This window comes from Trichomonas vaginalis, chromosome II (assembly GCF_026262505.1).
Source record: "Trichomonas vaginalis G3 chromosome II, whole genome shotgun sequence".
NCBI lineage: Eukaryota > Parabasalia > Trichomonadida > Trichomonadidae > Trichomonas > Trichomonas vaginalis.
Window position 1 is genome coordinate 5820127 of NC_067204.1, and position 27838 is coordinate 5847964.

A 27838-nucleotide genomic window follows, 5' to 3' on the forward strand; every position below is an offset into this window, starting at 1 on the left:
GAATCAGTAATTATTTTCTATGCATACAAAAGATGTTAAACCTCGGTAGGTTAATGTCTTTTCTGAAGAATTTCTTTTATCGAGAAACAAAAATCCTTGAATTCAGCAATTCTTTGCTACAAAAACGATAATACATAATATGAATATTTTAAAAATAATAATTCGAATCCAAAATCTTAATTTCAATCAATAAAAATGAGGTGATTTTATATAAATTTTTATCATAAATCGAAAATGGCAGTAACTGCAGAATCACTACAGAGTGGATTCGCATCCAACCAGCCTTTTGATACAGACAAGGTCGGCTCATTCATTACTGACCGCCTTTCAAAGTTTGAAAATGTTATTTTACAAAATTCGAAAAGATATGTCGAACTCTTAAACGCATGGTCCCAGCAAATAAATTCAATTGACTCAGAAATCAACGAAATATCGGGCTCTTTTGCTAAAATCAAGTCGGATGCAGGTATGAGAGTCATGGGACCCTATTTAACAACCGGATCAAAGCCTGATCAGAAGGCAAGTGAATCAGATATCATTGATGATTCGATTATTGATTTTCCGAACTACCCAGTTGAAATCAATATGTCAGCACTTGATCAAGTTGGACATAACTACAACGATGTTATTAGCGGACAGCAACTTCCAGCTTTAATCACTGTAATTCCACCAGGACAACCAATGCCACGCTTCTGGAACTGCTCACAAGATTATTTCAGCCCAGAAACCTCCACAGCAGCTCGTGCATCCGACGATCAATTCGAAACTTCATTCTCACTCTACTTCAACTTCAATCCAATTCCTCTTGCAGTTCTTGAGATGCGCAAAGCAGGAAAATAAGCAATTTTACTATCTTAGTTGTAAAATCATTTTCATTTGGCGAACTTATTATGTTTTACATGAGAATTTTCACTTATAACATTAATTTGAGATAAATTTTTTATATTTTTGATTCGAAATCTACTTTTTATCACCATCTATGTTAATTTGAACATCTAATACATATGACTTATGTCATCAATTCATAGTGAGCTAACTCAAATGAATATACAATATAGAAATTGTTACATTTGAAATACAACTTCATATATCAAGCGGATAATATTCAAAACCGAATAATACGCTTGCACATTATTCTCATATAATAAAATATTCCAGCGACCATGGATAGTTCTCATATTTTGCCTTCTTGCACGAGAAATAATGAGAAAAATGGCAATTACTTATGTGTTTATTTAGTATGAACCCATACACTAAAATGACAGCCATATAAAAGCAGGCTTTGAAGTGGTCTCATATTCATAGGTCAAAGGAAATATCCAATCAAAAAATACGAACATAATCAAGGTTTCTTCTTTAGAGAGAAATGCCAAATTATTGATATTACATCACATTTCTAATGTGGGTGTCTCGTGATTTTCAATTCGATCAAAATGTCAAGAAAATACTGAAAAGTTGAATTGTGTAAAGAAATTAATTATGCGCAAAATTCTTAATGATCATAATATACGTAGAAATCAGAAAACATAAATAAAAAAACTATGGTCACTTTTATTGAAATCAAAGGTAGTCTCACGAGAAAACTGACGGTAAAAATTCGATGAAACCAGGTGCATTGTATAGTACACATATGTGGTAAATAAATGTCGATTAGCTTTGTAAAAAATATCACACAGTTTTTGAGAGTAGGGGTAATTTTAGATAAAAGTGACACACCCGTGAAGGGTGTGATTACCGATCGGTAATTTCGACAGTTTAGAATTTAAAATTTTTTATGGAACTGTTGCGAGTTTCATAAAGAATTTAAGGAATATAAGCAAAGATTTGAATCAAAATCTTAGACCTAAGCCGCTCGATTCGCTCGCGGCTTCCGCGAATTACAGATCAGCAAAGATTTGAATCAAAATCTTCGAACTAAGCCGATCGCTTCGCTCGCGGCTTTCTTTATTATTTTAAATTTGCATATTTCCATCAAAAGTTCATAAGGTAAAAAATTTCGTTTATTTTTACTAAGAAAAAAAAGGTTTTTGATAATAAATTTATTTTATTTCGAAAAAGTAGCAATAATCGTAAAAGGGTATTGATAGGCTTGCTAAAGTAACTAATTTTAGCTGTCAAATACTTTTGTATTTTGAAGTAAATTAGTATAAATTTGATATTATTTTAACTCCCTTTGAAAACCTCAATTTTCCATACAGAGGGAACGGGAATAGCATCCAATATTCCCTGAGAATGGTTGCGCATTCTCAGTTCCCTCTATATTTCGAACAAAGCTCTCATCGGTCTTTTTTTTAATACTAAACGTTTTTTTTCCTGTCACTTTTAGCTAAAATTTGGGTTTGCCCAGTTTTTGAGATCTTGAAAACGGCCATTCAAAAAGTCGAAAATTTTTCCGAGATGTTAATGGGCAAGACAGTTTTTCGACAAATAAATCGTAAACATGGGAATTAAAATAAGGCGTTATATTACATATATGGTAAAGGATATGGATGTGAAGAGCGTTAGTAGAATGGAAAAACTTTGAAATTTTAAAAAATTTATCTGGACTAAAAAATTATTTGATTATAAAAAACATATTATATATCAATTGCTATATAGAACTATCATAACAGATTTTGGAAAAGCCGCAAATCCCCAAGCTGGAGAATTCATTAAATACTAATTATTCAGCTTTTTATCAGAAAGGAAGGTAGTGTAGTTGTTGGAAACACTATGCTCTTTTTGAATCTAAAAGGCAACTGTTCAAATCATAACATCTTTGTTTTTTTTTCTTATTCTGCCATTATTGTTTTTCCTTGTTATGATTCAAATTAAAAATATTTTAGTAAAGGTATTTTGGACATCATTTTTTCACATTGTCTCAATGCAAATGTTTGAAAATTTTGTAGGCAATATGACAACTCTTTCAACATTTGTTCTCTTTTATTAACTCAAACAGATTTAGGATCTAATTTCATGCCTTCGAAGACATTTAAACCATCTTCAACATAATTTATTGACAAATTGATAACAATTACTCATGAATGTCGTAGATTTAATATCCTGTCACTCAGCAACAAATTCGGGTTCAATAACAAAGCTCAGTAAAAACTTTACAGAAATTCTCCAATTTATTTTAGTGTCTTTTTGCGTCATTACGGCTGCATTTTCTTCTGCATCTGAACGCTGTGTTTGGAAGAAGACGAAATACAGAAACTTTCAACACAAGTAATCAGATTTTCTTGTCTTTCATGTTAAAATGCTTCATCTCGCTAGGTATACGTCATTTATTGGATGGATTGTTAGCTTTGTGTCCAAATAGCAAAAAAAAGTATTAATTTAAATTTTCGCATTTTGCATAAGTATACGCTTTAATTTATATCAAAACAGATTTAGATAGCTTAAAACAATATAGTTTACTCATAAATACATCTTGATAATTCACTTCTTCAATTTTCATAATCTTATATCCTGACCTATATCCTCTTATAAACCATATTTCTACTGAGATCTTCTTAAAGCATCTTTTTATCCCTATCTACGCCTCGAAACCCTATTTTTCCGGCGGAATATGAATCTTCGGTCTCGCTGATTCGATTTCTGCAGTCAGATCGTAAAAATACCACTACATAGCCTGATAATCTCAATTTAAGTTCCTTAATTTTTTTGAAAAAAAATTAAAACACCCTTATCAAACATCATGCTCATTTTTACGAATTTCATTTTTCCTTTAAGTTTAAAATATACGCTTTTTAGCATGTTTATAATACATTTTCAATTTACATTTACATTTTTATTTTTGAATTGTTTATTTATATTTCCGTTTGAACAATAATATTTATTGAAAATTGTGAGAGAAACGGATATAATAAAAAACACCATACAACAAAATTCACTTTTTTCATACTTACGCGGATCACTCCTTTTCGGCCCAATATGCCGGAAATGATAAAACTCTCAGATCTAGTTGCTAAGATCCAAACTCTCGACTCTCAAATCTACTTCCTCAGATCTTGTTGCTAAGATCCAAACTCTCGACTCTCAAATCTACTTCCTCAGATCTTGTTGCTAAGATCCAAACTCTCGACTCTCAAATCTACTTCCTCAGATCTTGTTGCTAAGATCCAAACTCTCGACTCTCAAATCTACTTCCTCAGATCTTGTTGCTAAGATCCAAACTCTCGACTCTCAAATCTACTTCCTCAGATCTTGTTGCTAAGATCCAAACTCTCGACTCTCAAATCTACTTCCTCAGATCTTGTTGCTAAGATCTACTTCCTCAGATCTTTTTGATAAGATCTACTTTTAATGTTTAAGCACTCAGATCTCATTTTTAAAATATCTGAACCAAATTCTTACATCTGATAATTTTCATGTGTAACCAATGTTTCCCAATCCATTTGCCATACCCTACTAATCGCAAATTCATTCCCTTTAATTTTGTATTAAATTTAAATTCCAATCTTAATTTCTACATTATTTATGCTAACCCTTTAAATTTTGTTCTTATTTATTCACCCTCAGATACAAATTTATTTAGAATGTATTCCTCTGAGGTCTATATTTGTATTCGAAAATAAAATCTTTAAAACTCTCTAAGTTATCATTTTCTCTTCAGATATCTAATATTTTTCTAATGACATAACTACTTTTGTTGCATGCTAAGATCAGTCATAATGTAAACCTCTCAATTTTATTGTCGTGGGAAGTATCTCAATTCCTTCAAAAAAATTGAAAAACTATTTAATTTTAAAAATATAATACTTTTAATTAGTTAATTAATTGGAGATATTTTTAAAAAATCACTTTTGATAATACTTTTGAGAACTTTAATTAAAAAAATATATTCAAAAATATCCAGGATATCAAGAGGGAATTGTTCCTTATGAGGTATATAGTTATGATGTATACCTCATAAGGAACAATTCCCTCCTTAAAACGAGAAAACTTGTTCGAAATTGTTTATCATTTCGAACAAGTTTTCTCGTTTTTAATAACAAACTAAAGGCTATGAGGCACTGATTATATATTAGTGCCTCACAGCCTTTAGTTTCTAATAGATAGCTGGGAAACTTTCTCCAAATGATAAGTTATTCAGAGAAAGTTTCCCAGCTATCAAGAGGGAATTGTTCCTTATGAGGTATATAGTTATGATGTATACCTCATAAGGAGCTTAAAATTTGGAAAATTCCCAAAATGCAGAATCAACTGATGATTTTCAATCATTAATAACGCCAATACAAGAAGATCATTTTCCTTCTGCCAACGAACTAAAACAAGGGTTTGATATTGCCCATGATGTTTTAATTAGTCCGCCACCTGAGAATCAACATCCAGAAATTGATGAAGAAGAGACACAAAAAGCAATTTATCTATTACAAAACTTAGACTTTCCTAAGAAATAAAATTATTTAATTTATTCTTGTTTGTTTTTTAATTAAACATGTATATTTATTAACATTTCCTTTTTTAATACCTTTCCAACTTCTATTAGTAACAAACACATAACTAATTTGAAGATTTAGCGTTATGAAGAAGTATCCAAGTAATAACGTCAATAATGCATTTGCGATAGGATATAATTGCACCAAAGGTTAAAACTTGTATAAAGAATGAAAAATGAAATTTAATATAATTTTTTTTTCGAAAAAAATCCATGCTTGGCTAGATTTTCATAGTTATTGAATATGCATTACTGACATCTTGTAAAAGATGCCGATCAAGGCTTTCAAGATTGCTAAATTTCTCGATTAAAATTTACATTTTTTTTTATTTGTGTTTAATTACATTTTACAGTTTGCAGACTTACATAAAATCCGCAACATAGTGGTTATTTAATATTTGCCCCACAGTATTGTAGTTTGAAATTTACGATAAGATTATAATTGATAAAGTAAGGTTTTGTCATTAATGCATCTTATAAACTTTCATTGATAAATATGGATAGATAAGTTCTGTGTTCAAAAGTAAGCATTTTTTAAAACGCGCAATTATATCAAGAACGACTATCATAAATTCATGAGTATCGATGATTTTCGTTTAGGATGGACTTAATCGGCTTGATTGATATACATATTTTAAAATGGCATAGCTTTGTGCATGTTATGTCAAGCATTGTGCCAAACCAATTTAAAATGAAACAAATTATTTTAAAGAAACTATATATGAACTATTCGAACACTTTATATTAATGTAGGGAGCTATAAATTTAAATATTCTAAAAATTTATTTATTTGTTAAGAGTTCGGAACAAATTTATTATTGAATATATAGGAAATCAAATAATTATGCATAATCGCATAAAAAAATGCTGAAACAATGAAAAGAAAAAAATAGTTGCCCAATAGAAAAAGTCGAACCCATACCCCTACCCATTGAGTTATCCTCACTTTCAAGTTTCGATCGAGAAAAAGGTATTTAATCGCGTAACTCGCACCGTTTAGTCGTATTTCGAAGTTCTATATAGTATTAAAGATTAAGTTACATTATGTACAAAATAACTTTTTATTGTTATTTGATTTTGATAGCATTATTAGCTGAATATGAAAAATCTCGTAGAAATAATCATTTCATTCAGACATAAGTATTGGATTGTTTCCCAACAAGCATAATAACACACGTTTCATATTATAATTTATTTCATTTCTGTACAAAATTTAGATAACGATATCAAATAAAAAAAACTGTGGCCTTTTTTTACTTCAAACTATCATGAAGTGTAACCAAATTGGGTGAGTATTCTTGCTATCAGTATGACATGAAAAAATGAACGACAAAAATTGAAGATATTGTAGTTAACTCGGATTTTTTTAATTGCAAACACATCTATAATTTGTTTAAATATCATTTATTATATCAAAATCGAAAAATTCGTTTTTGGAAATCTTTGAATTTATGAGAAGTTCTACAAAGACACTTACAAATATAGCGTTTGCAATAAAAAGGCTCTTTAATCTTCTTCATCCTTGCTCAGAAACTTCTACTGGTTACCTTACGGGTAACCTGCAAAGCTGCTTCCAAGGCATCGGGAAAATAACGTATTTTCGTGAGACTACCTTTTTGAAATCAAATAATTTTTTTTTAGGATGTCATCTACAAGGAATGCTGACGCCATTGCAGAGGTCTTCTACCGCTACGATACAAACCACACTGGTAAACTCGAGCGTGAGAAGCTCAGATCTGCTATTTTAGACCTTAACGGCCGCCAAATTGATGATGATGAATTAAATCACATTTATGAACTCTTGGAAGGCAAGGATGGTTATATTACCCTTGACAATTTTGTTAAAGTTAACGAGCAATTCTTCAAATATTGCTAAATTTATTATTTACCATTGTAACCACGCTTATTCATTTATTTTAATAAAAACTAATACATGTGGTGTTTTTGCATAATTGTTATTCTTACATTTTAATTCTTTTCCCTATATTGACAGATTTCTATTATTTTTTCACCTTTGATAGAATTTCAGCTGATACTACCGAACATATTGATGTAATTTGTTATTATGTGTTACTATTATCGGATTTATTATCCGAAATACGCCCATCTGTAGCCCATCATATACCGGTATATTAGTTGATGTTAGAATATTGTATTTTCGTATGATAATATGCCTTCTAAGTAGATATTTGATATGAAATTGATGTAATTCCCTGATAAATTGATTGATCTTTGATGATTTTTTGCTGGTTTCAAAATATCTGTTTAAGTAGATGTGAAACAGCTAACTGTGTCATATTTTAGTTAAACATGAGTATTCTCTATGAAAATATATAACAATTAGAAATGAAAATAAACAAAAGAACATATTTCGGCAATTATTTGATAAATCCTAAAATAATATATAAAATTAAAACGATTAATAGATTTAGAATTTTCCAAAATTTTTTCATTTTATAATTTTTCATGAAAATTTCTTTGAAATTGAAGTTTGTTTTCTAAAATATGAAAAAAATTTGGAAAATTCAACAATTAAATCATCTTTATTTAGGGCCAAAAAATGAGAAATCTAAAATAAGGTCCTTTCTATATCAAAAACAAAAAATTTAATCTGATCAAGGGAAAAATTCAAATTTTTTAAGGAAAGAAGATACCAAAAAACATCAGTTAACTGTAAATAATAAATTTTTTATACAAATTGGTATGTAGCAGCGAATCTTATAGCGCCTGCCTCCAATACATTTTCATCAACTCCTTCAATAACAAAATTCTCATACTTATCTATCTCTGTTTCAATTGCCTTTATTTGCATTGTCTCTGCTGATATGATCGAAATCTTGATCATATTAGACGCGAGAGTGCACTTCTCGTTAATTGATAGTATTAATTGTTCGAATTTCTTCCATTTGAATCTCTCAGCTTTAACAAGTTTGACTGCATCTTCGAAGATCTGATTAACTTCAGTGACAAAGTCTTGAAGTCCGTTCTTATCTCCTGCAGCAATCATCTGCTGAATAACAGGAAGTTCTGGTAATTTGAATGCTTCTTGAAGTTTTGTTTGTAATTCGACAGCTTCTGGATCTGGTTCTCCGACTTCTTCTTCTTCCTTCGGTGGTTCCTCAGGTTTTGGCTCTTCTGTTTTATTCTCTTCCTCTTCGCCGTTCTCTGCTTTAGGTTGCTCATCTGGTTTTGGCTCTTCTGGGTTTTCTTGGTTTTCTGCATTTTCTGGATTTTCTTGTGGTTGTTCTTCTGGCTTTGGCTCTTCAGCTGGAGGTTGCTCTTCTCCTGCCTTTTCCCCTTCTTCTATTGGCTTTGGTGCGTCTTCTGCTTGTTCGCCGGCATTTTCTTCATTTCCTTCGGCATTTGAGCTTTCACCCTTCTCTTCCTCTTCAGGACTCTTTTCTTCTGGTACTGGGTAGTGGTGGAGTGCGTAGCATGCATCTGTCGTTGGTTTTAAGTAAGCAACAATGGATTGAATTTCATGATCAGCTTTTTCTGCTGTAGCAACAGTTTCTTTGTGGCCTTCAAGAATGGATTGCATTTTTTCAAGGGAATCTTGTCTCTGTTTAAGAAAAGCATCGACTTTTTCGTTGAAATCGTTTGTTTCTTTATCAGCAATTGCAAGTTTTGCAGTTCTTTCGTGCATTTCTTTAAGCTCTTCGAGCCATTCGTTCGAACATGTTACAGATACGTTGTATTTTGTTTTCATAAGCTTTTCAAATTGTGATACATCACCAATAAGTCTACCTTCTCTAGAATAAATTGTAACTTGACCTTCTTTGATAGCATCGGATGTTATCTCAAGAGGTACAAGTACTTTTTCGTAATATTCTTGCCATTGTTCTGGTAATTTGCCATGTCTTTCGATATGAAAGCTTAAATGTTGCTCAAGATGCATTGCGAGGTAATCTGCACGTGCATAATCAATGTGCGTAAGAATACCAGCAATAATGAGGTGATTAGCTCCGATTTTTCCCTCCTCCATTTTTAACAAAAATACGTTTCTATAATCAAAAAGTGACGAATCTTGCATCTAAAAAAGTTTTCTTCAAGGGGAATTCCATTAAATAATAAGAGTCATGCTCGCACTTTCGAAAGACAAACTTCTGGTTATGTTGATTTTTCATATTCTCAGTGTATTTAAGCAAAATCCTCAAAATATTGATTTGATATTGAAGAAAAAGTCATATTTCATTATTCGAAAATAGATCTTACAACCAGATATAATCACTTTCCAATTGTTTTATGAGCCAAATACTAAAGCTATTCATAGTTTTCAAACTCACAAAAAGTGACATTCCTAGAGAATGGATGCTGAAATTGAGGCTGAATTAAAGAAGATGCAGGCTGAAATGGATGAAATGAACAAAAAAGCCCAAAATCTCAAGAAAAAAGACGACACACCAGAAATCCAACTTGTTGATGGTGAAAGATTATTCGTTCAGGCTCCAAATGAGAAAGAAAAGCGTACAGGACGTGTTGTTACATATAATACAAGAGTTGTTGATTATCCATTACCTCCAGGCTGGGAAAAAACTGATAAACCAATCCCAACAACGCTCACAACAATTCAATTGGACGGCACAGGAACTGTTTGCACAGCAAACTTTCAGAAACGCGAATAATTTGTTTTTTTATACATAGATAATAAAATGTACATTTTTACATTCAATAACTCACGTTTTTAATATAATTACAGCTCAAATTTCTATGTTCATACATTCTACTATATACTATGCAATTGCTGAGTCATTTTATCGCAAAAGAAAGATGAGAATTACCAAATCATGAATCCAGCTAGAATTGAGCTCAAAAACAATAGTACTGATTGTGTTGAGAAAATATAGAATCTCATATAAAAGAATATGCTCAATTTTCATAAAAAATAGTAATAATTTCGTAAAATACGTAGACAGTCAATCCTATATAGCAAACATATTTAAAACAAAACAAATACAAAACTAAAATCTTGTGGAATAAGTCTGAGTAGGCCCATTATTGTAATTATTTCCAGTGTGAGCTTTTTCTCGAGCAATAGCTTCATCATATGTTTTCTTGAGTTCGCGGAGATTATGCTGTTGTCTTTTTAGATTTAAATATTTTTGATAAAGTTCTTCATTGTCTGAAGGTAATTTTTCTAGAAGGTCAGATACTTGATCTTCACCATCCATAAACATTGAATCCCAACCATCTTTTAATCCTTTTAATTCTTCTAATGCTTGAAGATATCGCTTTTCTTGATCTGTCCATTCTGTGTTTTTTAATTCCCAGTATTCACTGGCTAATTCGTCATATCTGTCCTTTGAATTTTGTGTTACAGGCCTTCTATGTGTTCTGAACGACATTTTTTTATATTTTTAAACGTTCACTAACATTACTGAAATTATATAATATCATTTTAGGACTTCTTTATATCACTTGACAAGTGTATTAAATAAATGCTTTATCATCACAGTTTCAAAGTCATATATTTAATTTTGAAATTTTATTGGAATGCAATTATATAGTAATTCATATGATTATGAGAAAACATGAGTTAATGTGAACGATATATGAATAGTTTACTAAACAAAACAATATAAAAATAAATCATTGTGGAGTTAAATAAAATCTGTTGCATGTGACAGTGAGCACGAAATCTGTGAAAACTGAAGATGCTTCATTCTTACTTGTTGCATTGAGGTTATTGATCAAAGCGTTCACAGATTTCTTAAATCTCTGGAATTGCAAAAGAACTGGATCTGAAAGTTTCTGACGTTGCTCTTCTGTTGTTATGTCATTATCAATAGATTTGAAGAAAGATCTAACTTCACTTGCGAATTTTTCACAAACAGCAGCAATATACATCACGTCTTTGAAGACATCTTTGTTCAAGAAGAAAAGTCCTTTAAGGATCGACTGTTGAAGCATATTATGATGGTCAATAATTTCTTCAACAGTTGTTGATTGTTGTATTGCAGATTTGAATTTGGAGAATGATGGATGAATGACTGAAGTACTGATAAAGTTTATCAAAGATGATATAAAGGTGTGAATCGAAAACCTAATTGCAGAAACCTTTAAAATCGTCATTGATGATGTCTTTGAGTGTTTCCTCATAAATGTATTTACAAAACTGTACAAATTGGAGAACTTTCTTTCAATTCTCTTCCAAAGGAGAATGAATCTGAAGAATAAAGCATACTTCTCTTGGAATTCCTTGCTTATTACAATACTTATTGGCCAAGAAACCTTTGGAGCAAGTGTGAAGAACTCCCATTGTGTTGTTCCTGATGTAATTCTAATATTCTTCTGTTTGGTTGCTCCTTTAATAGTAACAGATTGGATTGTTGTGTAAACTGATAAAAGCTGTTGCTTTTCCAGTTTGACTGATATGAATTCGAAAGGTTTATAAACAATGCTCATTAAGTCTTCTAAATCAGCAGGAGAGATCTCACTTTTATCTCTTCTCATCTTATTACCTGCAACTCTGTAGAAAATATTAAATAAATCTGTTCTTCTGAAAAGAATCACATTCCAAATCGTGTTAAATATATCCATCAAACGATATTGGCTAAACATTTCTGATATGAGAATATTAGAAGCAGACTTATATATCTCTTGGAGCTCGCCTTCGTATTGGATTGAAGAAATAGTGATTTTATTTGTTTGTTTAAGCTGCTGTTTGTTGCAATCTGCTATAATAGATTGGACTTTTCCTGTAGCAATAATCAGATTTATGATGGCACTTGGGATAAACATTGGAGCATTTTCTTCGTTGCAAGTGAAATGATCATTCCAATATGTACGATGTGGATCTGGGATGTCTGGACTGATATCATTAGTTTGAATAAAGAATTCGTTGTAAGGATCATCTATTTTTCCTTCATAAATCCATTTTTCAATGTATTCTAAAATTGGTTGAACAGATTGGTTGAAAAGAGCAGTTAAGGGCTCTCTGATGTAAGGTAAACCTCTATTTGTAGATATAGCTTGATGAATTATCGTGCAAATCTTTGGTCCTTTGAGATTTTCGATTTTTGTTACAATTTCGCTTAAAACATCTAAAAATTCAGCAGATTTCGAGATGTTAATGCATATTACAGGTAATGATTTAACAGGAAGAGCTTCAATTTCGGAAACTTGTTCCATAAATTGTAATAAGTATTTTCGAATAGCATTGCATACCGTATGAACGATTTTCCCATATTTTAAGTAATAATGTGTTTCTGAAAACTTTTGGCAGTAATAAAACTTATCGCAAATAGGAATCAATTGATCTATGAAACTTTGAGTTGAATCTCTGAGAATTGCTTGAACTAGATACTTATTTTGTTTAGTTCTTCTGATATATGTTCCATCACCACCCAATAAACAAGAAAATAAATCTTTCATTAAGGCAGATTCTTCATCTTTTTGAGGTATTTCACGTAAATCAACTTGATCTTCCGAATAGTCAGGAGGATTTAAAAACGGAAGCTCATCATTCGTTAGAAAAGAAGGAATATCAAGCTCCATTTTTGAATAAATAAACGTGCACTTTCTAATTTTTTTATTTACTCTCTTCTCTCATTAACTAATACAACACACAATTGAATTTTCTATTTTCCACTTAATTTCAGCCAGATTCACATAATATTAAATTTGAATCATTATTATCAACTTCATAAGAAACGTTTCGAGAGAACAATTGCATTTACTCGATCAATTTATTACGATGGTTCATTTAAATTAAACTATTTCCTATAAGAAAATCGATTTTGATCAAAGATATTTATTATATATTCTATTTTTCAGAAATCCAATATACAATTCATAAATGTAAGGTGAAACAGTGTTATATTAACAAAACAGATAAAGATAAATCTTTATAAATAAATTAAAATTTCTATATACTCTATATAAAGTTATAAATATTTCTTAACATTCTTCAAAGCAACTCTTCTTTCTTCGACTCTCTTCTTTCCTTCTTCGAAATAAGGCGTAGAAACTTCAGATTGTCCTTCTCTCAGTGCCTTAAGAGCTGCAAACCTAAAGAATGACTGTATCTCACTACATGTCATTCCATTGCATGATTTAGCAAGAGAAACAATGTCTACATCCTCTTTAACAGGAGTTTTATTTTTGAGAGTTGTAAACATCTCAATTCTATCATCTTCTGATGGGTTTGGAATTTCGATCAATCTGTCGAATCTTCCAGGTCTTGTCAGAGCCGAATCCACCAAATTCAAGGCGTTAGTTGTAGCAATGACTACGACCTTAGATTTAGCAGAAACACCATCAATTTCATTCAACAAAGCCGACAAAACTCTTCCGCCAACTCCGCTTTCATCTGATCGCTTTCCGCCGAGTGCATCTATGTCTTCTATCACTACAACACTTGGTGCGAAGAATCTGGCTGCAGAGAAAACATCTCTGATGGCTTTTTCACTGTCTCCTAAGTATTTCGAGAAAATTTTGTCGAATTCTACAACAAAAAAGGGAACTTCGAACTCAGCGGCCATCTTCTTCACAATTAGGGACTTTCCGTTACCTGAAGGACCATGTAACAATATACCGTTGTACTGAAGCATCCGATGCTTGTTTTCATCACCATTAAAAGTGACATCTAAAATTAATTTTATTTCTTTTTGTTCTGTTTTGTATCCGCAGACTAAAGGGACTTCTGATGATGATTGTCTGAGCATCATTGGCTTCTCGCTGGTGGCTATTGTTCGCATCAAATTGATGAATTTTTCTTCTGAAAAATCTGAATTCGAAATTACTCGGACAGCAGTGTTGAATTCGCCTCTGCTTGAGCCTGCTGTTTCTTTGGCAATGAACTCCTTCTGTTTGTCAGAGAGATTAACGTTTTGGAGTGAATTTAATCTCTCATGATAAGATAATGCACCAAAAGTGACAGATGTCTCAAAAACAGATGCTAATTCTGATTGTAAAGCATATGGAGAACTTCTGGATGTAGCAATAATGACGATTGGCTTGTTTTGAGATTTTTGAATTTTTTCTACAACATTTGACGTTGCGCGGGGATGAGCGTTTAATATATCGATATCGTCAATGACAATGACACCATCCTCGAGTGAAAATATGTCGTCAATATGCTCAGATGAATCAAATTCTAATTGTGATGAAAATAAAACTAAATCAAGCTGTTTAACTTGCTTAACATTCTTGATTAAGTATTTTAGGAATGTTGTCTTTCCACAGCCTGGTCCACCAACGACTAATGCGGTTTTGCTCTTAATTGTAAATCTATTTTGTATCATTTTGACAATACGTGAGGAAATTTGTGGTTCAGTTGGTATAGATTGCAATTGGTTTAACTCAATTGATGGTATTTTTGCAAAAACTGTTGAAGAACTAATAAATCCTGGTTGTTCACAAGGCATTTTGATATATTTGAGTCTGTTGTGATATGAAAAGAATGTGTATGAATTTGGAATGACTGGTAATCCAAGCATTGAAGATTTATATTTTGGATTTAATCTAATTTCAGGAATTGGCTTTAGTTCATCGAGATCTATGAATTTAATTTCTGCATTTGGTGATTCTCCAACTGTGGATGGATTCAAAACTATCATTGTTTCATCCATTTCAGCAAATAAAGCATAAAAAGCAAATGAATTTTGGTCTACTGTTATTTTTACTAAAGGATATCCGGACTTCTTGTATTTCACACTTAATATAGCTGTATAAAGTGGAATAGAGTCTTGATGAACAATAGACAAAATCATTTCTAAAATTTTCTATCGTTCTCAAAATAATTCTTCAAAAAATATGATAGCTTAAGGATACCCTTACGTGTCAGATTTTTTGCGCATACGAAGAAGTCATGCTAGACATGAGCTATAAACCTGAAATTTTAGCAACATATTTAAAACTTTTTAAACTACAATACACTTTAATATTCAAGAACAAAAATATTCTTTTTAGAAATTACATAATTATTTTATGTGAAATCTATATAAAAACATATTTTGCGAGCGTAACTTTTTTCTTTATAAGCACCTTATATGACTGATAAACTGTGAAGGCACATAATTGTTAATTCATAGAGTTGATATGTTTCCAAAATTGAGAGGAAATTTGAAAATTGAATACCCTTTCAATTCAATTTTCAAAAGATATCAGCTCCTTCAATAATTGAAGGACGATTTTGATCATTTGCTCTTAAAACAAGTATGCCATGGAGAAAAAAGTTACGCTCGCAAATCTGAAATATAACTATCATATAAAAAAATTAAATTTCTAATTTTTTACTCTATAGATATTATTGGCCACTTGTGTAATGCATAAAAGTTTATGTCATATGCATACATTTGGAAGTATGGGAGACGAGGGAAATTACTTCTATGAGGCACTAGGATTTTTAAAAATTTCTCTATCGGACTCACCATTCAATTTCTCGAAAATTAAAAAAAATCAATAATAGCTAAAATGTATTATGCATAACAAATTTTAATGTTACACGGTATTTTTTGAACTTCATGACATGAATTTTCTTTATATTATTTTTTTTTTTGGATTTTCTATGATTTATGCGATAGGCTGGAACAACATTGTAAGTGCAATGATATCATTTATAGAGAAATCTAAAACTTCAGCATTCAGAACTCGCAACCACAAAAATATTCATTTGCTAAGTAAGTAAAGTTGATTAAGTTCGACACTTAGCTTTTATACGTAAAACCAAGTGTGTATTGTTATTTCTTGTTAAATTATTGAGAAAAAAATAAATTGTAAGAGAAACGATACTGATTATTGAAATAATATTGAGGGTAGCTGCAGATTTCTTCATTAACATGCCGGAAATTTGTTAATCTTGGTTTTCTATCATAAAATCTGTCGAAGAATCTAAAAACGGAGATATGAAATAGAGATCATGTAAATCTAGAGTATCCTGTCAGAAAAATAGACTAAGCATGTAACCCTTTTTTGGTCATAAACACTTTTTACCACTTAGTCATACAGATGATCATTAAATTTAAACGAGCACTTTTTGTCAGAATTTATTCTTTTACAAAGACAGAAGATTTTAGTATTATTTAATATTAGTGCTGTAGCAAAATTCAAAAAACGGTGAAAATTCAGTGAATTTGTGAATTCACATTTTTTTTCGACATTTTTCTTGATATATCCATGCACATTAAGAACACAGCTTTGATACGCTTAAAAAAGCATATTTCATATGAAATTGTTAAAGAAATAAACAATTTATATAAAAATTGCACTTATGGGCAGTTTAGATATATAATTTATATATAACATATATACAAATCCATAGACAAAGTGCAATAACTACAATGTTGTAGAAAATTACAGCAGAAATACTGACTTTTTGAAGGATAATAAGAATTCTTCTAAAAATACTGAAAATTAACATATTTCTGTACTCAATTTAGTATATGCACAGAAGTTATGATTTGGTGTTAGGTTTTTATGCCCCAAAATCTAGATTTTTGTGACATCAAATCTTATTAGTGGATAAATCAAAGACTGTCATTTTGAAATAAGCTCATATCAATAAATATCCATTTAAAAGCCTTATTGTAATATGTAACTAGCAAAAAGCCTAATATTTATCAAAATTAATCAAATCAAATGATCAATATTCATGATATGTCATCAGCAATAGCTAATTGATATTTTATTTTGTATTGATATTCATTTTTCTCATATTATACACGATTATATCTCTTTTTTTAAAAAAAGTTTTTATATTAGACATGAAAGTTGAATTAATACAATTTTGTACTAGAGTTTGTTTGTATATTAAATAATAATGATATATACTTCAACATATTGCGTCTCACCATTACCAAAATGTAATTTTGCATACAATTTTCTTTCATTTAACAATGATGTTATTTGAAAAGTGATACTTCCATGATTATTGATTAATGTTCCATCATATATAGGAATGAATGTTAAACAAGACACGCCTGCAGCTGGGTGCATTCGTGGCATTGTGATAAGGCTTATATATAAAGACTTCTCTCGATCAGCATTACGTCAAATGAATATTGACCCATTATTTTGGCGATGCGCTAGTTCCAAGTAGAAATGCTTTGGTATATTTAGGTTATGTCTATATGTTATGAATCATGGTATTATTGATAAAAACGTTCTTAGTCATTAAATCAATCCTAGTATCTAAAGATATAATTTAGATTTTTTTGTTTATTGCTAAAATTAAATACAGTATAACTTTCTTTCATATTGTCGGTACTAACAATACAAGATTGTGTTGAAAAAAACTTAAATATGCATGAAAATTAAATTTAATGTGTAAATATGATAAAAATTTCAACTTTACTAATAACATACATAAGTTTCTGATAGTTTAATATAGTTCATATTGATGTGACTGTAAACTATATCAAAAAAATATTTTTAAATATTGTTATGCAAATAATGGGATTTCTAAGGAAAAAATGATTATATTTGTTATATAAAGCAATCTTTTTAATTATTCACTACGTTTATTACATTTTTTGCCGACCATTTACGTAATATGCCTCCACCAAGCAGACGCAAACAACAAAGTCGTGAAGCTAACGAAAAATCAATTGAAGCAAAAAAAACTCCCAAGAAAAGAATGCGCCAAAGGAAGTCGATCCAAAACACTGGACTGCTTCTGTAATTGTTAATGGTGACTCTTATACTCGAGCAAGGAATTTATTTCAAGATAACAATATTAAAGTGCCGAGTGAAAAAGAGTTTTACCGTCATCAAAAAGAAATAGGTAAGGTAATACTAGAATATAAAGAGCAATCTATTAAAAATGCTCAACAAACAATGAAGAAAGATACATTTTTAAGCACTGATTCGCATTATAATGTTGGCAGAAATGCTACAGCGTGCCAAAGTTTAATGATGGACAACCGTGGAAAAGTTGTTGGTGAAACAACTGTTATAAAAAAGAGCTCTGGAGGAGACTTTGAAGGCCATCCAACATGATGGAAACAGAATGTACAAAGAGGATGATGTCAAATTTTGACTTTACAAATGTTTCCACAGTGGTTCATGACAATGACAATAAAACGAAAGCCATCATCCAGCAATATGCTCCGAATGCTAAAATTACACTTGATCCTCGTCATTGTGTACGTGCAGTTGGCAGAGCTTTCGAAAAGCTTGAAAATGGTGGATATAAAGAAGCAGCAGGAAAAGAAACTGTTAATCAACAGAAAGAAAGTGAATCACAGCCAGCATTCCCAATCAAATCTAAAGCAGAAGAGCCGAAGAAACGTGGAAGACCATTAAAACACCAAGAAAAAGTATTTCATCAGATATATTCGAAAGTTATTAAGTGGTTCACTTTTATTATCATGCTTCCAATTGAAACAACGAAAAAAATTTTCCTATGGAAGAATACATTAAATCATTTTATCGGAAGGCATGAAAATTGCCTTCACGAAAAAGACAAAGAATATCCTGTGTTTCAGCCACTTACAAAACCTGATTTAGCGAAGCAATTTCAACGTTTTACAGATGATGCCGCAAAGTTGATTCCAGAAATTGATCCTAATGCTCAAACACAACAAAATGAATCGATACATCACTCAATGCTTACTCAGTGTCCCAAAGGAAACAACGCAAAATCGTTTGAAATGCGTACGGCTGTTACAATTTTACAAAAAAACGAAGGAGAGAAATGCAAACAAGAAATATACAATCGTGTCAATAATTACCAAATATCTCCTTCAATCCGCGAACTCCAAAAACTTGAATATGAGAAAAATAAATCCAGAAATCAAAAGAAAGCTACACCAGAAACAAGAAAAGAGATCAACAAGGCAAGAAATGCAAAAAGATTTCCTAAGGATAACCCTACAGGTGATTACAGAGGAGGAAAGTGGACCCCACAAGATATCTAATTTTCAAATTTGAAATAAACACATATTTTCTTTGTATTTGAAAATATTTTTATATTATAAGATTTTTGAACCTATAAGTAGCATGACAAAAATTATATAATTTGCTCCTTTTTTATTTTAGTATACAAATATCCCATTTGTTATATGTTCGGTATATATATGATGATATTGTAATCAATTATGCTTAATGAAGCTTTATCCCGTGAACCCCTCATATTATTGGAAAATAAATAGCGAAAACATGTAGAGCTGCTATGTTCTCAAGTGTATGCTGATTTTTGGATTATTTCATGAAAACTAATGGCGGGATATCTTGCATTATTTAAAAAAATTGAACTATGCAAAAATAAATAGTATTATATTTTTTCTCATGAAATGCTATTATGAGACAACCATAAAAAACCACATGTTGTATTTTTATAATTTGATTGATTTTTTTTACTATTTCATTAATCTTTTATGAATAATAATTATTTTTAATATATGTGCTATTAAAATTTCAAATTTTGACTAATATATCTAAGTTATCTGAACGAAACATTTAGAAAATATCATACTTACATTGAAATAGCAAGTAGAGCATATTAATAGCAAGTTTCTTGGCTTTATATCTATCATCTATTGTTGTTTGATCAAACAAAATTCACTCTATTATATGGTGTCAATTAATTAAAACAATTTTTAATAGTTATTTATTTAGTGCGAATAAGTGCAAACTCATAAATGAATAACTTAATAGTAGAAATGAATTATCTGATATAAATCTCACATTTTGTCCATCAGAAATACTTTAATTGCATACGCATAACTATTAGTAATACGTCTGGAGTGTCAATTAATAACAATCCCACAACAAGTAAAATTCAGATTTTTATTAAACTTATTTTTTCCTAAAAGTTTTCTCAAATTACTATATATACATATGTGGATAAAATAATAGTAATATTGTAAAAAATTAGATAATTTTTTTTATTTGAGAACCTCTCAAAAGTTCATTCAATTTATCAATTGTTTCAGTTTGATGTATATTCATTTCTGGAGCCTAAAACTTTAGCAATCATGACAATATCATATTCTCTTTCTAACTACGCAATGTAAGGGTATCCTTAAATATGATATTTGATTAGACTAATTTTACAAGAAAGGTGACAATTTTAATATTTTTTTATAAAAAAATGCAAGAATATGGACGATATCTGAATCTTTTTAGGGATACGAAGCGAATTCCACAATTTGCTGTTCTCAAAAAAGAAATGCCTTCACATGAAAGAGCTCCAATTCAAACTACTTCTTCTTATACTTTTTTTAAATCGACTTCTGAAGCATCTAAATTCAATATCGAGCAAGAAATCAAAATACCAATAGAAGGAACAGACAAACAACCAAGTTTTGAGAAAGTTGAAGTAGCTATTCATCCATGTATTAAATTACCATTATTATATTCCCAAGAATCACCTGAAAAACCACCAATTATTTATTACAGCATTACAGAAAAAGGAACTCTCCAATCACTTTTTAATTATTATCAGGATTTACACTCAAATCAATGTGCTCGCTTTTGTTGGGACTTCACAACAGTTCAAAACAACGAAGACTCAGTGAAAGATACATCCTTTTCAATATCAGTTGAACAAAAGTACAAAATCTTGCTTGGAATCGCATCAGCCTGTTTACAACTCGAAAAATACGACAATTGCATCAAATGTTTACTTCCTTCTTCGATTCTTCTCGACGAAGACTACAAACCACATCTCATTAATACGTCATTTCCTTTTATTAAATCAAATGGATTTCAAACTGACGAAATCTTCATTTCTCCAACGATAAACAAAGAGAAACCATGCGAAAGTCTTGCATACTCCTTCGGCTACATCGCCTATTTCCTTCTATCTGAGAAACAACCCTTTTATTACGTAGATTTCCAAATTGCTCTCAGTAAAATCTCGATGGGCCAAGTTCCTATGTTCCCAGGCTCTCTACCATCGCCATTATTTACATTACTCACGCAATGCTGTGACATTTCCCCTTTCTTTCGCCCTTCATTTGATTCAATTATTTGTGTTTTGTATAACTTACTACAGACACCGACATACATCTCCTACGCCAACGAGGTAGTTCCCCCTTACATCATAGCTTCCGCCCACGGAGCGAAACTCGGCGAGAATTCCCCAATTTTCAAGAAATTGATGGAAACAACAGACGAAAACGCGGCCGAGAATTTGTTCGAATGCTCGCAGATGGCGGCCGAATTCCCTGTCAATGATAATATACTCTCCATGGAGTTTATGAGGGTGTCGGCGCGTACCGGATACGTTCACGCGAGAAGGAGATATTTCTTGATGTTGATAAATGGTTTCGCAGGAGAAAGTGACAAAAATAAGGCTTTTAAAACGGTCAAAGAATGGAAAGAGGAGAATGACATGGAAGCCGCTGTTCTCCTCGCCCATTGCTTTGAGAAAGGTATCGGTGGTGCCGTAAACCTCGAAAAAGCGAATCAAACCATCAAAAAAGCAAAATCTTCAAAATCATTTAGCGCTACTTACGAATTTGGAAGGTTTACTATCGATGGTATCGGTGCTGAGAAGGAGACAAGCTCTGGAGAAGCCCTCCAGAAGGAAGCTTTCAATGACCACCACTCAGATGATATTTATTCGTACTTAAACTTCTTGCTACATTCACCATTCAAGAACGAAATGAAGATTTACAACTTCCTCACCACGCATCAGCTTACAAAGAACCATCCGGACTTGGTTGACATGTTAATGAGAATCATGATGACAACAACTAAGAGCGATGGGTCTATCCATGCCAATGAAACTATCCATGACTTGGCAGAGAAGGCAACTGTTGAAGGAAAATACTTAAATTACCTTCTAACAATAAGAAATCGAAATTTAAGATGCGAAAAATTGGAAAGTGAACCAGAAAAGATCGACGAAGCTGAAGTACCGCCATCAGAACAAAGAAGGCGAAGGATTAATAAGAACATTTTGGCGAAAATCGTGTCAACAAGAAAATTAAATCAAAATTCAAACAAAAATCTTCAGAAATCTGAAGATCCAGTGATACGAGCTAAAGCTATACTATGTTCTGAGAACCGTGACATCGCTCTGGCTGAGAATATCCTTGAAGATGCAGCTAAAAATAATATTGAGGTGGAGATACTTCTAAACCTTCTTAGACTATCACTAGGACTCATTCCATACTCCCTAGCACTCGAAAAACTCCATGCACTTGGAGATAACCCAGAAGCAAAGAATGCTTTGGCGTATTACTACATGTACATAGAAAACAAGACAGTTAATGAGATAATTGACCTGTTGGAGGAAGCTGCTGATGCTGGATCTATAGTTGCCGGCTTTAATTACGCTTGTATCCTCAAAAATTCGAAGATTTGCTCGCCAGAAAAGATTATGAAATCAAATTTGTACGAAAAGAGATTCTTCGAACAATCTCCTCCTGCTTTCTTCGGAGTTTTCGAATCTTTGTGAAATATTAAAATAAAATTCTGTTTTTTTATTACTTTCACCGATTTTTGTCCATTTGAGAATAACTTACTTTTAAATTTAGCTATTCTTAGCAGATTTGATTTCAATTCTACTTTTGGGTACAAATTTCGTTGCAAAATCGTTTGTATTACAACAGCAAGGTTGTTCTAACATTCTTTGAGTAAAAATATTTAAATTTATCTAAAATTCCTTTTTCCAAGGATATAACAATGGTTTCAATAAATGAAAATATATTCATAACACACATCAGAATATGTGCATACATATTGCTATACACTCATTCCTATTATACTCTTGGAAAAAACAAGTTAGAGATGCACAAAATCACCAGTTTGAGTTTAATCAAATTAATATATGAACATGCTTTCTGAGCCAAAATTCATCATGAACTTGTGCCTTTGTGGACAATTATTTAAGAAATAGCGTATACATACATATTTCAATAAATATATGTCATTTTGTAATAATTCTTTAGATTTGAAATTTTATATATAAAAATAATTCTAGATAATTCATAAAATGACAAATTAGCTGCTCTGCATTATACATTCTTACGTTCTACTTATAAATGACATTATTAAAAAAAAAGATTTTAATTACAACATCTTTTTTATTATGAAATTCCAAGAATATGATGATTCAGGATGTCTATTCATTGTTTTGTCTTTTTAAAATTTAAATAATTTTCCTCTCAAAAACATTCATATTTTTTTATTTAAATTTATCAATGGTTTTGATGGATATTGGTAGGAAATTATGGCAGCTTGGCAGTTCATTTATTCGACTCATTCTTCACACTTATACTTGGTTCAAGAGGAATGCAGGATATGAAGTTTTGGAGAGAAAATATAACTACGCCGAATTCATGGAAGAAAACATAAATTATGTTAATGCATTTGATAAGTTATATAAAATCAATTCCTGGAATGTAGAAGAAATCGACGGAATCTTTCATGATATAAAATCCAACTTGATCGATACAAACAGGTATACTCCATCTCAGATTTTGGATATAATAGCAGAAACATCAAAATATCGCAATCGTTTCATAAAATCATATTGGGTGTTGTTCAAGAAGTTCTTTGATGAATATCGACCAACACAATTATCTTTAACATCTCCAATTTGGTATTACTTTATATATCAAGAATATGGAATTGTTTTCAGTGAATCACATAAAAAGAATTTCAAAGAATATGAAGAGAAAGGATACACATTAGATATTCATGGAGAATTCACAATTTTCAAGGCAATTATGGAACATGATAAAAAATCATTTATTGCATTAACACAGGAAGAAAATTTTGATATAAATTGTAGGCTTACAAGCATTTTTTATCCTGATTCAGAAAAAGGATTTACTTTACTTGAGTTATGCTGCTATCATGGATCAGTCGATTGCTTTAAGTTCTTAAGAACAGAATTCAAGTTTGCAATCACTCCAAAATGCCTGCAATTTTCTTTTCTGGGTGGAAATCCCGATATTATGAGCGAATGTTTGAAATACATCAAACCAGGTCAAGAATGCATGAAATATGCTATCATATCTCATAATATTGATTTTGTCAGCTTTTTAATAAATGAATTTGGCCTGGAGCTCGATTTGCAATCATGTTGTGTATTCAATAATTTGACATGCTATTTAATTTTTTTCGATATTAAGCATGATATCGACAAATGCTTTATTTATTCACCAAGCTTTAAGATCTTTTCAGTATTTCGATTTTTTGATTCATTGAAACGAGATATCAATGCAAAGGAGTTAAATAGCAAAACAGCTCTTTATTTTGCAGCACAGTTCGATTCACATGATATAGCCAAACTTCTTCTTTCTCAACATGCTGATTTTGAGGTAAAAGATAATGAAGGAAAAACACCCCTTCATTATGCATCAAAAAATAATTGTAAAACAACGCTGGAATTACTTATTTCATATGGTGCCTGCATTAATGAAAAAGATTATAATGAAAAAACTCCTCTCCATTATGCAGTAATTGAAAATAGGAAAGACACATCCGATACTCTTATTTTTTATTCGGCAAATGTAAATATCGGAGATAAAGAGGGAATGACTGTTCTTCATTATGCAGTTCAACATGATGATCGAGAAACAGCAGATATACTTTTAAAGCACAGTGCAAATATTAATGCAGTAACTTCTTCAAAAATGACTCCCCTTCTTTTGGCTGCCAAAAATAATTCCAATGAGATGGTAAAATTACTTATTTCTCATCGGGCTGATGTTAATTCACAAAATTCAGATAATGATTCAGCTCTTCATATTGCAGCACAAAATGAAAATATCGATCTTTTGAAGCTTCTTATTTCAAATGGTGCAGATATCAATGCAATAAATAAAAGCGAAAAAACTGTTCTGCATATTGCAGCAAATAAAAATAACAATGATATGGCCGCATATCTTGTTTCAAAGAATATCAATCTTGATCAAAGAGATGAACTTGGTTACACTGCCCTTCACATTGCATCATCTAATAATAATATTGCGCTAGTGGATCTACTTGTATCTCATGGCATTAAATTAAAACTCTATGGAAAAACAGCTCTTCATTATGCAGCAATTTATGGACATTTAGAGAATGCAAAATATCTAATTTCGAAAGGTGTTAATATAGGGTGTCCAAAGGTGCGTTTAGCACAGCGCTCTATATGAGACTATTAAAGGAGATATATGCTGATTATAAATATATAATAAAAAATATGAATATATGTATATGATGAGTATGTTGTATTTTGGCGCCATGCCGGGATATAAAATGAATTTTGAGACAAGAGGCGGTTTCGCGGGAAATTTTGGCGGGATTTTTTTCATTTTTTTAATGAATCATAAAGAAAACATCCTCGCTCTTGCAAAAAAATGCAAAGACTGTAAAAAAATCTACGAGACATTGGTAAAATGCTTCGGTATGGATGCTCCTAGCTATTCCACTGTAACGTATCATGTTAGGATGTATCACTTCATGAACAAAAAGGCGCCCATCATAAAAATTGACAAAAAATCGCCGGATCAAAGAAAAATCAAAGCAATTCTTCAAGCGCTAGATGAAGACCCAAGAGCATCACTCAGAAGGATAGAGGAGATGACAAAGATACCACGTACAACAGTCAGTTATTATATGCACAATTATTTGAACTACAAACTAGCGTATACACGTTGGGTTCCGCACAACCTTAATTCAGTTCAAAAAAAATCTAGAGTCCAATCTTCGAAAGAGCTCCTCTCTATATTGGGTGCGTATCAATCCAAGAAGTTTCGCTTTTTAGTAACAGGGGACGAGTCTTGGTTTCAATATGCAACAGAAGCCAAAACCATGTGGATCCCGAAGGATGAAAATCCGCAAACATTCCCGAAGAAAAAAATTGACACACCAATGATGATGTTGTCGGTTTTTTGGGGCGTGAATGGCATCATCGCAATTGATATTCTTCAAAAACCTAATACGATGAATGCTCAGTATCTAATTGACAATGTTCTTACTCAAATTATCAATTCTGATGAGTTTGAGAAATCCAAACAACAAAAACAAAAGTTTGCAATTCATTTTGATAATTCAAGAGTTCACAAAAGTCATAAGGTAATGAATTACTTGTTGGAAAACAATGTCAAAGTTGTTCCAAACCCAATTTATTCACCTGATATTGCACCCTCTGACTTTTATTTATTCGGCACGCTAAAAAAGAGAGCTGAAGGACGCGAATTCGCGAGTCCAGATGATCTTGAAAATTTTGTAAGAGAGCAATTTGAGCAATTTTCTCATGATGATTTAAAGCGTGTCTTTCAAGCCTGGATCGATCGCTGCGAACGCGTGATTGAATCCAATGGTGATTATATTTAAATAAACTTTATATATATGTAACTTGTTTATTTCTATTCGCAGTATTCAGGTTTGTGCTAAACACACCTTTGGACACCCTATATTAGAGAAAAAGATGACGAAAAAAATACACCACTTGATTATGCATTACAATACAACAACAAAGAAGTTGCAGATCTCCTTATGTCCCATGGTGCTCAACCACTTCCTGTTAATGAATGAAGTGTCTAAATTCAGACTTTCTTCTTTGAAAGAAAATATCAATAATAAAAGTTCATTTTTACAACATTCTAAACTTATTATACACATAAAATAAATAATAACAAATAGTAGAGCTCATGAAAATAAAATATTTATAAAATAAACTTACAAAAAATAAAGATATTTAAATAATTATTTTTGGAATTCAAGAATTTTTGTGGCAAGTTCAGACAATGAACTATCGTCACAAGTATCTGCAATTTCGTCAATGTATTCAAAGAAATCAGTTTTCTTACAAATTTCAAAAATTAAATTTTGAATTTTTTCAGAATTAAGGAAAACAAAGAATAAATGAAGAACATCAACTTTGTTTTCAGTGGCAGGAATGAAATCAATGAATTCTTCTATGATTTCTTCGGAATTATTAGAAAATAAAAGAGATTCAATGTCAGAAGTAGTTATCAGAGGAATAAACAACGAAATGAATATTACTATGGTATTTTTCATGTTGAAATTGCCATTTTTGAATCTGATTAAAAAATTTGTTTTGACAATTTCAGAAATTGACTTTGGAGTTAAAGATTTCGATATTATAGAACTATCATGCCTAATTATATTCGAAACAAACACCATTGAGAGCGAAGAAACATTTGTATTTCCAGATTGAATCATTTTTGAAAAATAATTCAAGAAATCACTAAAATCTATATCATCAAACAAAGACGGAACAAGTTTTTGAGAATGTATCAATATTTGGATGATTTCAGATGTGATATGAAATTCATGATTTTCAAACGAAAGAAAGAGAGAAATGAATATTTCATTCATATGATTCTGGATAAAGTTCATCATAATTTCTACTTTTTGGGCATTTGCAGGTTTTGCATCAAAAATTTTTGAAATTGCTTGGAAAAGAGGGAATTTAATTTGCTGTGACTCACCTTCTTGACAATTAGATGCTATAAGCTGATTTTGAGTATCAAGAATATCTTTGACAAGTTCTAAATCGCTATT

At 31.2% G+C, this 27838-nt stretch overlaps 10 protein-coding genes and 1 pseudogene across 11 annotated transcripts, besides 4 other annotated features; 7 read left to right on the plus strand and 4 right to left on the minus strand.

The window, feature by feature from the left end:
• Window positions 1–222: 222 nt before the first annotated feature.
• TVAGG3_0493250 (uncharacterized protein) lies at window positions 223–948 on the plus strand (the record flags this gene model as incomplete). Its single annotated transcript, XM_001323773.2, has 1 exon — window positions 235–840. The coding sequence occupies one exon, from the start codon at window positions 235–237 to the stop codon at window positions 838–840; it is 606 nt and encodes a 201-aa protein (XP_001323808.1).
• Window positions 949–1683: 735 nt separating this feature from the next.
• Window positions 1684–2344: a mobile genetic element.
• Window positions 2345–4847: 2503 nt separating this feature from the next.
• Window positions 4848–5146: a mobile genetic element.
• A 1913-nt stretch (window positions 5147–7059) lies between these two features.
• On the plus strand, window positions 7060–7374 carry TVAGG3_0493280 (EF-hand family; the record flags this gene model as incomplete). Its single annotated transcript, XM_001323772.2, has 1 exon — window positions 7065–7298. One exon carries the CDS (start codon window positions 7065–7067, stop codon window positions 7296–7298), a length of 234 nt encoding a protein of 77 aa, XP_001323807.2.
• A 721-nt stretch (window positions 7375–8095) lies between these two features.
• TVAGG3_0493290 (malate dehydrogenase family) lies at window positions 8096–9626 on the minus strand (the record flags this gene model as incomplete). The annotated part of the gene is made up of 1 exon (XM_001323771.1): window positions 8112–9407. The coding sequence occupies one exon, from the start codon at window positions 9405–9407 to the stop codon at window positions 8112–8114; it is 1296 nt and encodes a 431-aa protein (XP_001323806.1).
• A 95-nt stretch (window positions 9627–9721) lies between these two features.
• TVAGG3_0493300 (uncharacterized protein) lies at window positions 9722–10052 on the plus strand (the record flags this gene model as incomplete). Its single annotated transcript, XM_001323770.1, has 1 exon — window positions 9730–10047. One exon carries the CDS (start codon window positions 9730–9732, stop codon window positions 10045–10047), a length of 318 nt encoding a protein of 105 aa, XP_001323805.1.
• A 331-nt stretch (window positions 10053–10383) lies between these two features.
• On the minus strand, window positions 10384–10767 carry TVAGG3_0493310 (uncharacterized protein; the record flags this gene model as incomplete). The annotated part of the gene is made up of 1 exon (XM_001323769.1): window positions 10384–10767. One exon carries the CDS (start codon window positions 10765–10767, stop codon window positions 10384–10386), a length of 384 nt encoding a protein of 127 aa, XP_001323804.1.
• Window positions 10768–10912: 145 nt separating this feature from the next.
• TVAGG3_0493320 (microtubule nucleation by interphase microtubule organizing center) lies at window positions 10913–12919 on the minus strand (the record flags this gene model as incomplete). The annotated part of the gene is made up of 1 exon (XM_001323768.1): window positions 11012–12919. One exon carries the CDS (start codon window positions 12917–12919, stop codon window positions 11012–11014), a length of 1908 nt encoding a protein of 635 aa, XP_001323803.1.
• Window positions 12920–13303: 384 nt separating this feature from the next.
• TVAGG3_0493330 (ATP binding) lies at window positions 13304–15135 on the minus strand (the record flags this gene model as incomplete). Its single annotated transcript, XM_001323767.1, has 1 exon — window positions 13309–15135. The coding sequence occupies one exon, from the start codon at window positions 15133–15135 to the stop codon at window positions 13309–13311; it is 1827 nt and encodes a 608-aa protein (XP_001323802.1).
• A 55-nt stretch (window positions 15136–15190) lies between these two features.
• Window positions 15191–20387: a mobile genetic element.
• Window positions 17916–18699, plus strand: TVAGG3_0493350 (annotated as a pseudogene). The gene has a single exon. A coding segment is annotated over exon 1 (784 nt).
• On the plus strand, window positions 18970–19281 carry TVAGG3_0493360 (uncharacterized protein; the record flags this gene model as incomplete). The annotated part of the gene is made up of 1 exon (XM_051236273.1): window positions 18970–19281. The coding sequence occupies one exon, from the start codon at window positions 18970–18972 to the stop codon at window positions 19279–19281; it is 312 nt and encodes a 103-aa protein (XP_051094097.1).
• A 64-nt stretch (window positions 20388–20451) lies between the features above and the next one.
• Window positions 20452–23014, plus strand: TVAGG3_0493370 (protein kinase-like (PK-like) family; the record flags this gene model as incomplete). The annotated part of the gene is made up of 1 exon (XM_001323765.1): window positions 20457–22772. One exon carries the CDS (start codon window positions 20457–20459, stop codon window positions 22770–22772), a length of 2316 nt encoding a protein of 771 aa, XP_001323800.1.
• Window positions 23015–25420: 2406 nt separating this feature from the next.
• Window positions 25421–26724: a mobile genetic element.
• TVAGG3_0493390 (Mariner transposase) lies at window positions 25517–26644 on the plus strand (the record flags this gene model as incomplete). The annotated part of the gene is made up of 1 exon (XM_051236274.1): window positions 25517–26644. The coding sequence occupies one exon, from the start codon at window positions 25517–25519 to the stop codon at window positions 26642–26644; it is 1128 nt and encodes a 375-aa protein (XP_051094098.1).
• Window positions 26725–27838: the final 1114 nt, after the last annotated feature.